This window comes from Thalassophryne amazonica, chromosome 7 (assembly GCF_902500255.1).
Source record: "Thalassophryne amazonica chromosome 7, fThaAma1.1, whole genome shotgun sequence".
Lineage (NCBI taxonomy): Eukaryota > Metazoa > Chordata > Actinopteri > Batrachoidiformes > Batrachoididae > Thalassophryne > Thalassophryne amazonica.
In genome coordinates, this window is record NC_047109.1 from 69,300,390 (window position 1) to 69,314,638 (window position 14,249).

Consider the following 14,249-nt stretch of genomic DNA (forward strand, 5'->3'; position numbering starts at 1 on the left):
GTCACAATTGTACTTCAAACAAAACCAAACAATATTCTGCAAGTCATTCATGACCAGAAAAACCTCATCAGCATCCTCAACTCAACCATTAAAAACTTGCAGTGGAAGCACAGCAACCTGACAAAAGAACACAATGAGTTAAAGAGGAGCTACATGAATGTCACGGCAGAAAACCGAGAGCTGAAGATGCAAAAGAACATCTTACAGAACATGACCAGAGAGTGGAATGACCTCAACATCAGTCGAGTCCAGTGGGACTATTGACTCCTACTGCCACAAAGGTATGTTTAGATTCTTTTAGTTGAGTTACAAAATACTGAATTAATATCACAGTGCTAATTTTATTCTTATTTATGTGGTGTCTCTGGTATTTTTCTCAGGAAAATATTGTAGATGTTGTGTAATTGTGAGAAAGGCTGGCATAACCACCTCCACCAGCTGCTATTTATACTGAAATGGTTAATCTGAAAACATGGGAAGAAGCTCGAGAAGAATGCAGAAGGAAGAATGCAGATTTGGCTGTCATATCAAGTCAGGCTGAGCAGGTAAGAGAACAGTACTGTCAGTTTAATTAGGTAATCTAGAAACATACATATGTAGGGTGGCACAGTGGCTTGGTGGGTAGTACTGTTACCTTCTGTTCAAATAGATCCTGGGTCACTTCCCATCTGGGCCCTTTCTGTGTGTAATTTGCATGGGTTCCTTCTGGGTGCTGTTGCTTTCTTGCCAAATACATGTGGGTTAGGTGAAGTTTAAACTTTTAAGTGACAATAGGTGTACGCTTGAATGAGTTTGTCTGTCTAATGTGGCCCTGTGATAGACTGATGTCCTGTCTCTAACTGCTGGGATAGGCTCCAGCCCCGTGTGAACCTTGAATGGAATAACCAGGAAGAATAAATGAAATACGGAATGATAAAAAAAAAGGTGACAAGCTTTGTCACAGTCTGTGGGTCCTATCTTACATTGAACACTCGTTAAAAAGTATAGTACAGGTATACACTGGACACAGTTGTTATTTTTACACAGTAAAGTAAGTCCCTTCGGCTGCTCCCTTGTTTGCACTCGGGGTTGCCACAGCAAATCCAAGGTGGATTCTGCATGTTGAATTGGCATAGGTTTTACGCCGGATGCCCTTCCTGAACTCCACATTACATGGAGAAATGTGGCAGGGGTGGGATTGAACCTGGAGCCTTCTGAACTGAAACCAAGAGCAATTAACCACTTGGCCACCACCCCTGCTCGTTAGTTTTACACAGTGTCCTCGCCCGAATATTAATATCACGTCTATTCCCAACCTGGTCTCATGGCAAGTCGTGATTCAGCAGCACAAAATATACATTAATCTATTGGTTCGTGATATTGTGACGTAAAGCACCTCGTTTTCAACGCGGCAGCACAAATTCATTCTAATTCATTCCGTCGATGGCTGCACGAAATTAAAAGTGAAGTGGGGGGGGGTCGGGGGGGTTATGATTAGGGTGGGAGGAAGGAGTAGGGTTAAGAATAGTAAAAACCCCGTCACGAAAATTTGACTCATTTCTTCGCGGGAGCACGAAAAAAAAACTTGAGACTATTGAGGTGTATCAGTCTGGTGTTTTCTTGTCACCCATCACCAGAAAGAGTTTGCCAGCTTAAAAAAGTGTCTTGTGCTGTAAAAAGAGCTTAACATTCAGAGACATGCTTTAGGGACCCTTCACACATAGTGCGAAGTTTGGACGAAGTTTGGACGAAGTGCACACTTAGTGCGCATGACACAGGAATCGTGTGCAAACCGTGTACTTTCATCCCTAACTCCAACGCCTTGTATACCTGTTATACAACTATTTGCGCACACAAGCACCTGAAAGACAAAGTGTGTGCTGTGCGAACCCATTGCACCCTCCAGGTTGACATGCACGAACACCTAACACCGCTCGCATGGCACTGAGAAAATGTGTGGCTAGTCGCACTCTTGGTATGACAACAGGCTGCAGACGACCACTGTCGTACTGGGAGTGAAATTTGTCTAAATTTGTGTGTGTTGTGTCGCACGCCCCCCAACATGTGCATGCGTGTGGTTCGCCCCTGCAGGCAATGCGCATCTCATCTGATCACAGAGTGACACTTTGGTCTGTGCGCTGAATGGACGGGAGCGTGGCAGTTGTTGACATCTCTGGTCCTGGACATCAGAGCTGCAGAACAAGCACCGTGGTTGACGGACATGCGCGTGTGTGTGCATTTGCTGTGCTCAATCGAAAACATAACACATATTGCTTGTGACGGGCTGAAGAGCATGCGCACTGACAGGTCCAGCTGGACTGGACCGTCAGTTTATGTGGAGATGCAGCAGGCGATCTGAACGTCACATCTGTCTGACAGGACAAGTGAGCGAGGCACCACAGGACCATATGACAGTGCCAACAGTATGACAGACCAAACAGTACGACAAATACGCCGCTTTGAGTAACATATCAGCAGAAATACACTGTAGCAAACGCTGTTTTTTTCAGTTATCACAGCCCTTTTTTTCTTTTTTTGAGGAAAATATGTTGTCTGCCTTGTTGATTAGAGCTATTTCACACTCCTGTTATGAGACAGTGATTGTGGTACAGTGGTAAAGTTGCTGTCTGGTAATCAGGTGGTGTGGGTTCAATCATGTGTGTGGTGTTTTTTTTGTTTGTTTTTTTACCATGATTATTTAAACCACGGGGTTCTGTATTGCGTCCCCCTTTATGTATTATTTATATCAAGCCAGTGATATTACAGTAATTATACCGCAGGTTTTTATTTTATTTTTCTCCAAATCAGCAGCGCAATGTGGTGCAGCTCGTCCCATGGAACACATGCAGGCAACTGCAGTGTGAGCTGCTGTTCCTGCTCAACAGACAACGTCGGCGTGCACAAAACCGTCGCGCTGGCGTCATGCATGCCTGCTTGTCGGCGTGATGTTTGTGGTGCACTAATTTCGAACTGTTTCATGCTGTTTCATTGTTTTCATCCACACTTCGCACTATGTGTGAAGGGGCCATTACACAAGTGGGTTCACAGCCCTCAGTAACTCTGTCTGCACAAATCATTGGCACTCAGTACACCTCAATAGTATATTAAAAAAATAATAATGATAAAATAAATTGTATATGACACACTCATATGAAGCATATCATGGTCACTGTAAAGAAAATATAACGCAATACTAAAATGCCTCAGCGGTATGAGCATAAAACTAAGAAACAGAATGTGATGTTTTGACCTCATAAAGTAGGTTAAGGTAGGTTAAGGTTAGCCATCTTTGAATATGTTCATTCCTAATCTTGTCCATTCTTGTCACTCCAAAGAGAAACGCAACATCTTCACCTCTGCCACCTCCACCTCCCCTCCTGTTTTTTTGTTAGCACCACTGTCTCTAATCCGTACAACATAGCTGGTCTCACTACTGTCCTGTAAACTTTGCCCTTCACTCTGGAGATTTTTTGGTCACAAATCACTCCTGCCACCTTTCTCCACTCACTCCACCCTGCCTGCACTCTCTTCTTCACCTCTCTACCACACTCTCCATTACTTTGGAGAGATTACCCCAAGTATTTAAACTCACCTACTTTCACCACTTCTACTCCTTATAGCTACACTATTCCACTGGGCTCCTCTAATTCACAGACATTTACTCAGTCTTGCTCCTACTGATTTTCATTCTCCGCTTTCCAGAGCATATCTCCCCTTTCCAGGATAGACTCAACCTGCCCTCTACTGTCACTACAGAACACAGTCATCTGCAAACATTATAGTCCATGGGGACTCTGTCTGATCTCATCTGTCAACCTGTCCATCACACATTGTGAACAAGAAAGGAGTAAATTCTGGGTGTAAACCCACCTCCACTTTGAATAATAATATCATTCCTACTGCATATATCTTTCCTCTCACACTATCCTTATACATGTTCTGCACTACCCTCTGCTCACAGATCTGCACCTGTTTTCTAAGCCTAGCTTCTGCTACTCTTTTCCTTAACTTCATGCTGTGGCTGATCAACTTCATGCTCTGTAGATACTGCAGCTCTGCACATCACCCTTGTTCTGAAAACAAGAACCAGCACACTTCATCTCCACTTCCCAAACATTCTCACTTTCCAAGATTTTATTAAACAATCTGGTTAAGTGTGTGTGCACAGTGAACTGTGTTCCACCAGCAGAACACAGCATATTATCCACCAGTTTGGTTCAATAGTGTCGATGGAACAATCATTAAATGTCGAAATAGCAGATTGTTTTTTTTCTTTAATTGCCAGCACTTGAACACAGTCAGTTATGTGTTGAGTTCATGTGTCATTCAAACTTTGCCCACTTTATTGGATTTAATCACTGTTTCTCAAAAGAACTTCCTTAACTATTTTATTTCTTTGTTACATAGATAGAAAAGGTGCTGGAGCATTCCGAAGAGACTTTACTTGATGCTGACATAATAGCATCACAAAATAGTAAACAATTGGATATCAAATGTGCAATCACAATGTATCAAATTCATCTTTCCATCTGTGGAAAAAAATTCTCAGTATGTCTTAGCATATTTGCAAACTTTGGAAAACAATCACAAGTCACTTGTTCATTTCAACACAGTTTACATGACTTTGGCAACATTTTGTTCTTCTGTTTCACCAGGACCTAAACAGAAAGTGGCGACCAGATATGATTCTGGATGGATTGAGATTGAAGCTGGAAGCTGGAAGTGGATCACTGGAACAAAACTAGGTGGCAAGTAAGACTTATCCTGAACACCATCCATTATAAAATCTGTCAGCTGTTTGCTAACCATCATGTCTTCCCTCAGCAAAAGGATAAACTCTCCTCTTGATGGTTCACACTGTGCCATTTAAATCAGCGCAATCTGAGAGCTGTGGCCTGCAATGCAGAAACACTGGATCTGTAAGAAGAAAGCACTTCAGTGACTGTGCAAAAATAAATACATAAATAAAAATAAATAAAATAAATGTCAGCTTACAATAATCAAAATCTGTATCTGCTGTGGGAGCTACAGCCCAAAATCTGCAATTTGTTTCATTTGAAAGTTTTTAAACACTAGGTGACTTTTTAACTTGCAATACAATTGTTTGAATAAAATGATTCTGTGTGTATGTCTGCGCGCATGCATCTGTGTGTATTTTCACTTAAATACAAATATTATGTATATATATGTACACATCCAAACGCAGGAAATCAACATTACATGAGATTAGTGAGTTCTAGTTTAGTTGACAGCAGTTTTATTTCAGTATTGTTTTGTTAAATGGTAAAATGGTAATGGCTGCATTTATATCACACTTTTCTATCTCTGCATCATACACTCAAAGTGCTTTACAATAATGCCTCACTTCCCCCCAATGTCAGTAGTTGTGTGTAGAGCAGAGTGTCCGATGTCATGATCCCAACTATGTGAGGCCAATCTGAATATTGTGTCACAAGTAGCAGAAATACAATGTGTTCAACTTTAGACAAGAATTTGGTGGTTTGTGGAACAATCTGCAGTCACATGATAGTAGTCCACTGGTTCTGTGCCTGAAATATGCCATTTTAAGACCAACATATCCATGAACCATGAGCAAACATCATAGCTTTCAGGTTATTTTTTGCTAATAAACATCTTATATAGTATAAATTAAAATTGTTGCATGTATATATCAATATAACACTGTCACCATCTCAATCAATCAATCAATCAATTTTATTATATAGCGCCAAATCACAAACAGTTGCCCCAAGGCGCTTTTTCAATCAGTAGAATGGAAGAAGAATCTCAGGGGAAAAATAGCTACTAATAAAAGCCCCATATCAACTTGGAAATTAGATTAAAAAAATCCAAAACGCCACTTGATCATTACTGTGACAACATATAGCAATGTTATCTTTGGATGTGTTCCATCTTAAATGTGCTTCTCTGTGTCCTGTAGAGGCCGACTGTCATGACTGAAGCTATTTGTCACAGGATCATTTCAACCGAATCTATTTGTGTCACATGAAGGCGTGACAAAGACATGAAATGCACCAAACGATTGCACGTCACGAGCAACAGCAGGTGACCTTGTTGGAAGGGTTTTTTTCACGTGACACAGACGTTGTTGGCTATTTCACTTCAATTATTTTAGAACTCCGTCTCTTCTACAAATTGTACATGTGACTAAACAGACAGCATTCCTGATATACAGTTCATTCAATAATTATCACACAGCAGCAGATTAGGTGTGTTTTCTTTTTGTACTTTTTACATTTTAGGCAGCATTTTTTGATGTTTGCAGAGTTGGATTTGTATTTCTTATTTTTCTTATTTTCTAGACATTTGATGATAATTTGAATGATGCTAATCAGATAATAAGATGTGTGTATCACAGGAAAGGTGGTTGTGGTGCTCTCACCTGGAGCTGCTGGATCTCCTGGCTGTGTTTGTCTCTGCTTTGGGCTGCCGTCCTCTCCAGATGCAGCCTGACGTCTTGAGCTGAGCTGAGCTCCTTCTCCAGGGCTCTCAGCTTCAGCAGGCTTTCACTCTTCTCCTGGCTCACTTGGGTCAAGCGGCTCCTGGCCTGGTTCAGCGACTCCTCCAGCTGACCTAATTGTCCCTGATAGGCCTGCTCTGCCTCGTTCCATGCTCAGTGGCCCTCTGAGAGTACTCCTGCCCCATCTGCAGGAGGTTTGGCATCTGGTTGCCCCTTTGAACCAGTGTAGATGGTGCTGTGTATCTGGAATGGGTCAGCGTGGCTTCTATGTGGGCCACATCTTCTTCATGGCTTTGAATGAGGTGTTTCATCTCCTGCTCCAGGTGAGTGATCTTCTCCCTCAGCCAGATCTGTGCCTTCTTCTCCTCTTCCAGCTCTTTCACGCTTTGATTCAGGTTCATCTTGGCCTCCATCTGGGCCTCTATCTCCTTCTGCCTCTGAAGATCAAGGGTTTGGAGCTCCCGAGTCAGCCTACCCACCTCCACCTCTGTGTGGAGTCTGACCCTCCAGGCTGCATCTAAATCGAGTCTTGCCTGCCGGAGTGCTTCCTCCAGGCCACTCCTGTGTGCTGAGGCTCCCTGGTTGCTCCGTCTCAGAGTTTGGATCTCCGTCGCAAGCAGCATATTTTCCTCCTCCAGATGTTTGACCCGACCCAGGTAGTTCTGCAGGCGTCGGTTCAGGTTTAGCATCTGGTGCTTCTCCTCTCCCAAGTGGCTGTGGTCAAAAGGTCTGTGCACACTGTAGAACTCCATGTCACAGTAAGAGAGTAAGACAAAGATCTGAGACCCTGAAGAGAAACGTACAGGGACACAAACTGTGGACTGGTTGAAGTCTGTGACTCTGCACGGAGGCTCTGTGTCTAACGTGTGCCAACGACAGGCTTCCCACTGGAGTTAATGAAGGGACCAGTCAGTTATAAAGGAGGGAGGAGGGACGGAGAGGGAGGAGACTGGAGACTCGAGGGGGAGGAGACAGAACATGATGGGGAGAGAGGAGAGGCAAGACCAAAGGGACAGGAAAAGAAGTGATGTCATTTCCAGCATTATCTTGACTGGCATACATCGCTCATGTGTACTCATAAAATATAAATACGATGCTCATGTGCACTCATAAAATATAAATATGATTTGTCAGCTGTATTAAGGTTTCATTTGAACTGCTCAGAATACTGTGTCTGGAAGATCTTTTTCTGCTAAAACATCTTCTGCTGAAGAGAAAGCGATGAAGAAAATCAAACATCATTAACGGGTAACAGAAGATATCAGTCCAGCACACAGACACCGGCTCTCTGCACACTGCAGCCCTCAAACAATCATTATTCACATGCATGACAGCATCAGCACTGCAAATACGGCAGCAAACTGAGCTGTTTTCCAAGCACAGAGAAAAAAAATGTTCTCATCTTTATGAGCGCTGACAATACTGACTTCAGCATGTTGAACTTTGCACAAATGTTCACTTTCTGTGAACAGTATAAATTCTTTTATTGGCTTTTATTTAATTGCAGACAGTATGAACCCAAGATATTTCATGTTTTGTCAGGTCGCCTTCATTTCATTTGTTAATATACATCCATCTTTGCATTTAAGGCATGCAGCAAATTCCAAAAAACGCTGGGACACTAAAGCATTTACCATTGTTTCAAGACTGTTATTGTGTTTTTGTATCCATTTCTGCTGAAATTGAAGATCAAGGCAACTTCTGTGTCTGGACAATGTCACAATAGTCAATAAACTCTCCAAAATGTCATAAATCCTCAAAACAGACAAGAATGAACTTTCTTGGTTTTAACATCAAAACATCACTATTCTGCAGAAAAAACAGGTACCACAGAATGTTTTTTTTTAAATAGCAAAATCATCTTCCTCCTCAACCTAATTTAAAGTCCTGATCAAACCACTTGCTGCTGTGAACAGGAAGGAAAAGCTGCACCAACTTTGCTCTTCCCGGCAAACTCTGACCAACATATTGCAAGGTGAGTTTTTTCATTAACAGTCACAGTGGGCACAGCATACACAACATACAGCGTCCAAAGACTAAATGGAATTAATTCATGCACACAAATGTTACCAATTATGGTTTCAGTCTGAGAAATGACCTGCATTCCCAACATGGTCAGTAAAGCCAGCACCCTCTGGTGGCCATCACGCCACACTGCCGCAGCCAAAGTGCACTGCAAAACTGAGAGCTGCAGTTCTCTCAAAAAGCCTGCATTTATTTGCATTTCAGACATTAAATAGCACTGATCCTTACACTGTAGCTTCAAGGATTTATTTAAAATAGTATTTTTTTTTAAATTGTAATAGTATTTTTAATTGATTCTGGAATTCTCACCGAGTTTGAAAAAATTATGTTTGTTTTTTTTAATTCACATGGAAATCACACACAGCCCCTGGTGTTCCAAAGAGCTCTCACATCCAACTGCTAACCAGGCGTCATGGTGCTTTGCATCTGAGATCTGATGGCATCAGGCTAAAAATAAAAAATAAAAACTAAGATTACAATATGGAGATCTTAATAAAAGAAAATCTGAAACACATCCTGAAAGGCATGTTCTCTTTCCTGTACCACACTGAAGTGCCTTTAAGTAACACCATAAAATTAGAAAATGCAAGGAATGAAAGATCATACAAACACAATATACAAAAGCTGTAATGATGCGTTTTTCCCCCCCTCTCTCTCTATTTATATCTTCATTTTTACATAGTATTAGGTATGGCAGCACGGTGGCTTAGTGGTTAGCGCTGTTGCCTCACAACGAGAAGGTCATGGGTTCGATTCCCACCTTTGGCCTTTCTGTGTGGAGTTTGTGTGTTCTCCCAGTGACCCTTAAATGGAGAAAGCAGTTAAGGATGAGTGAGTGATATTTACCTGTATGTTGATGCAGGTACTTACTACAGAAAGAAAACATTCTATAGTGTCAGTGAGTCCGCTGTGTTCTCTTTCCTTGATTTTAACTTAAATCAAAAATGCAAATCTGTAAAAGAACATGTTTTAATGCATTCAATAACTGAAACACATTGTTAATCGGTGAGAGGAAAACACTGCAAGTTCACCATGTTAATTTGTTACTTCCTGCAGCTGATCATATAAATATTCATTCAGTTTTACATGTAGTTTTTTTTTACCGTTTATCACCGTACCACTGGATTTTATTGCATTTTGTGTCATTAGCAGAAGTCTGTGTGTTTCATGTACATGTATGTGCAGCTCAAAGTATTAACAGGTTTCCAACATCTACACATGATCAACAAAATATGAAGATTAATCAGGAAAAAAATGGGAAAAATAAGAGCCTTCATTTAAAACTGTCATATAAACATACTGCTGAGAATCTGATGCTTTGTGAACATGGTGACCATAGAAATGTAAAGAGTTTAACAATGTCACTGTGTCAGTCACAAAGCAGATATTTTTAATGCATTTTAAAGATCATCTCTTTATGTGTAAAGGCCTTGACTCTGTAGAAATGTATTTATGTTTTTTTTATATTAAAATGAACAAATTATAGATAAAAGTGCAGAGCATCATCGACAGATGAAGAGAAATGTGAGGTCTTCGTGCAGCTGTGTGCTGTCAGCGCCCTCTATTGTTGATATTGGCAAGTGTTTCATTTGCAGGATATTAACTGACAAATCTGTGAAGACAGTGGACAGGTGAGGTAAATATTAGTGTGTGGGGGGGTGGGGAGTCTGGATGTGGAGAGGGGAGGCGCCCTTGCCCCCTCCCACACACAGTCTCACTTTATTGTGACATCACACACTTGACTCAAACGTCATCCACACTGGTACACTGAAGTGTTGCAGGACACCAGTTTCCAGGTTCAGTGAGAAGAAAATCCACTGTTTGTCACTGGTTTAGCTGCTCAGAGTGCTCATTTGAGCAACATTAGTTTCTCAGAGCGCATTTGTTGCTGTTGTTACTTTGTTTTGTTTTATCAGTGTTTGAGTAAAAGAGCCCTTGTTTAATCTTCTGTTTCACCTCATTCTTCATCTCAATCAACATTCTTTATACAGGATTATAAGGAGGTAAGTTTGGGAGAAGTTAAAAGGCCATCACAAAACACACCACCAGATTGCTGAACAGTTTTTTTTATCCATTACCACATTGAACTCTACTCTTAAAACACACACAACTAACAACTGTACATTATGTGCAGCAACTTATGTTACTGATATCTGTGCAATAATCACTACACCATTATTTATCATTTTATTTATCATAGTGAGCTTAGAACTTTTCAGCCTACCCTCATAGAGTACTTGTGCATTAATGGGTGAATATTACTGTAATATTACTGATTATAAGGAGGTACGTGTTGATAATAAATGCAGATACACCTGAAATGTGCTGAATGTGGGAATATAATCTGATTCAAATGGCTTGACAAAAGATGAAAGAGGACTATCAGCTGTGTGCTCTGTCAGCGCCCCACTGTTTTTCTTGGCAATTTTCCCTGTTTATTAGCAGATTTACTGACCGAACTGTGAATGGTGGACAAGCAGGGTAAATATTAGCCCCATATGGGAGGGGCCACATAGCCCCGCCCATTCACACTGTCTATTTTTTTGTTCATTTAGAAATGCTGTGGCTTTGTGATGTCATCCACTGGCTCAAACGTCACTGGTACACTGTAGTGTTGGACACCAGTTTCAGGCACAAAGAGAAGAAAATCCACATTGTCACAGGTTTAGCTGCTCTGAGTGATCATCTGAGGAACTTTTGTTTCTCTGGGTGCGTTTATTGTGTTTGTCACTTTAGGAGTGCTTGAGTAAAACAGGCATTTTAAACGTTGTTTCACAACATTCAGAAGAGACAGCATTCTTTAATAAGGAGGCAAGTGTTGATAATCAGTGGAGATAAACCTGAAATGTGCCCGAGGTAGTATAATCTGATGTGCACCTTGTCGTTGGGGATCCACAGGCTCTAGATTTGGAAGTGTTTATAAAATAGGTAGCTGACATTTTTCAATGATGATAATAAATTATGCAAAGTTTCTATTATGATTTTACCTGAAAGTGCAGGAAATTAAAATGAGAACGTTTTGTGAATAATTGCATTTATTATTTGGCACATTTAGTTGATGTTATGTTTTACACCTGGCAAGAATGAGATATTTCCTTTGTTCAGAGCTTGTCTGGTTACCAGGGACTGATTAATGGTGACATCAACACATTGTTCACTGTTGTTACCTATTATCTCTAATTTCTCCAAAAATATTAGTCCTATCAACTTTCCATTTTCGCAGCGTTCATCCTTGACCCAAAATACATAAACATACCAAATGACAAATGTCAGCTCTCCACAGTTTCTCCGTGGTTGAGGTTAAACACACACACACACACACACACACACACACACCACACACACACACACACACACACACACACACACACACACACACACAGAGATTAAAAAGTTAAATAACATCTCCAATAAAACATGTTGCTTAAGTCACAATCAAAGAGTTGCACTGCAAAGGGTCAGCATCACAACGAAGACTTTTACTCTGAAAGTCACAGTGTCATTAGATAGAATAACAGCACCCTGCTGCCTGCTCCAGCTGGCAGTCTGTTCATTCAGAGACATTTGTGACAGTATGATTTTTGGCTGCAATCCTTCAGTTTATTGATGAAATGATCTCATTACGGGTAAAATGAAAAGTGTCCCTCCCTCCTCACCTGTCCTACATGGTTAAAGCGAGTTTCTGTGCTATATTGAACTCCAGTGTTGTGTTTCCTCTCCACTCTAGTTGTTTGAACACTTGCAGGAGCTCTGACCCACACTGTGATGATGACCTGTCTCATCTCACCACTGCCTCTTGATTCTCAGAACTCATGAAGAAGATGTCCATCTGTCTGTGGACAATGTGTTGCTTGTCAGAGCTGCAAAATGTTTTTGTCCCATAACCATGAAATGCAGCACCAGTAAACCTGCCTCTGCTTTTATCTCCCATCACTTCCTAAGTTTTTGAAGCACTTGTTGCTCCTGATGATCTGGTTCATTTGCCTCAAATTAAAGGACTGACTGTTTTTATCGCCCAACCTGGAGAAATGAAAAAATGCTATAAAGAGTTACAGAATAAAATATCTCCAACATGTGAAGCTGCACATCCTGTGAGGACCATGTAGACATGACAAACAGAACACGTGACCAGTTACCAAAACTTGGCTCCCAAATGGAGAACAATGACATGAAACAGCTGGATGTTTTGTCTTGATTTCCTGCTCAATCCGTCTCCAATCAATGCACTTGACAAACCGATGAGATGGGAGAATGAACACTCCATTTATAGTCGACTTTTGAGAATTGACCTGATGGATTGTGTTCTGTGCTGAGGCTGAATGCCCCCCAGATGAGAGCAATGAGGTGGTCTCACTTAGAGAAGCACATGGGGCCCATCAGTTCCATTCCAGGACTGTCTGTGCAAAGGTGGAGCGTGCACTCTCTTACGTGCAGCATGTATACTATTTGATTGTTGAGAGAGTTGAATCATATCCACTGATAACAAACCTGACTCCTGAAGACTGGTGAATGAAATGTCAGTAAACTTGAAGAATGATATGCTTCTAATCTCTCTTGTCTCCTCTTAGGTCCTCTGCAGACTGCTCGTACTGTCACCATGAGTGGGCACCTTAAGAGGACGTTTGATGAAGTGCATGAGGACCCATGTTGCTCCTCACCCTCAACCTCCTCCTCTGCTACTTTGGGTTCTTGTCCCAGTAACCCAAGCTCACCAGCAACAAATTTCAGTGAGTGTCCCAGTCCCATCTGTTTCACCACCTTATAGCTGTACTTTTGTGCTTGAGATTTCACTTTACAGGATGTAAGGGTGTTGAAATCTCGTTTGCAGTATCACCGTGTCATTTAATTGAGTATGATTGGTTGTGGATTCACTTCCTATCTGGTCCTTTCTGTGTGGAGTTTGCATGTTCTCTTGTGTTTGTGGGTTTTCTCCGTGTGCTCTGGCTTTCACATACGTATACAAAAGACAAGCATGCTGGGTGAACTGGAGACTTTAAATTGACGGTGGGTGGATGTGTTTGTCTGTCTGTTTCAGCTCAGGTCACTTAAAAACATATAAATACACTCTACAAATTCAGATAGAAGAAATCAAATTTGAATATGACATCACTATGCCCTGTGATAGACTGGTGTCCTGTCCAGAGTGTATTTGTCCTCATGCCTGTGGCTGCTGGGATACAGTCCGGAGGAAAAGAGACGTGGTCAGCAGTGTCAGAATACATCCAGATTAGCTCGTCCACACCTGCACAATCACATCCATAGCTACGTAGACAACAGGTAGATGACACAGACTGCTGTCAGACGGCCATAAAAGGCGCTGAAGACTGCTTGATGTCCAAACGTCTGGATGGTAAACACGGACCTTTGCGAAGTCCCTGTCGGTACTGGACATGGGAGTACAACCAACATATGGTTCGGACTCACGCCATATGTGTCCAAGCCGGCATGGTGCAGTCATTTAGTCAGTCATGAATCGCACCTCTCTCGTCCTCTCCTTCCCAGCGCTACTGACCTAATGTGCATGTGCGTGCACAGAGCAGGTGATGCACTGATGACATGATCGCTGGGTGTGTGTGTGTGTTCATAATGGCTGAGTGAGCTATGCATCTGCGGTGTGTGTGGGTGTGTGTGCGCGGGGGCGCACGCGGACGCTATTCCCAGCTACTGGACACTGCTGGCAGTTGGCCATGCTGTCCCATGCATCAGACGCAGTCTTTCCAAGGAACTTTAATTTCTTTTTTGTGTTTTGGCTCATTTCAGCAGC

General features: G+C 41.8%; 1 protein-coding gene across 1 annotated transcript; it reads right to left on the reverse strand.

Moving 5' to 3' along the window:
* Positions 1-6,573: 6,573 nt before the first annotated feature.
* On the reverse strand, positions 6,574-7,346 carry LOC117513459 (nestin-like). Its single transcript, XM_034173639.1, has one exon. The coding sequence runs from the start codon at positions 7,210-7,212 to the stop codon at positions 6,574-6,576; it is 639 nt and encodes a 212-aa protein (XP_034029530.1). The 5' UTR covers positions 7,213-7,346.
* Between the last annotated feature and the right edge of the window lie 6,903 nt (positions 7,347-14,249).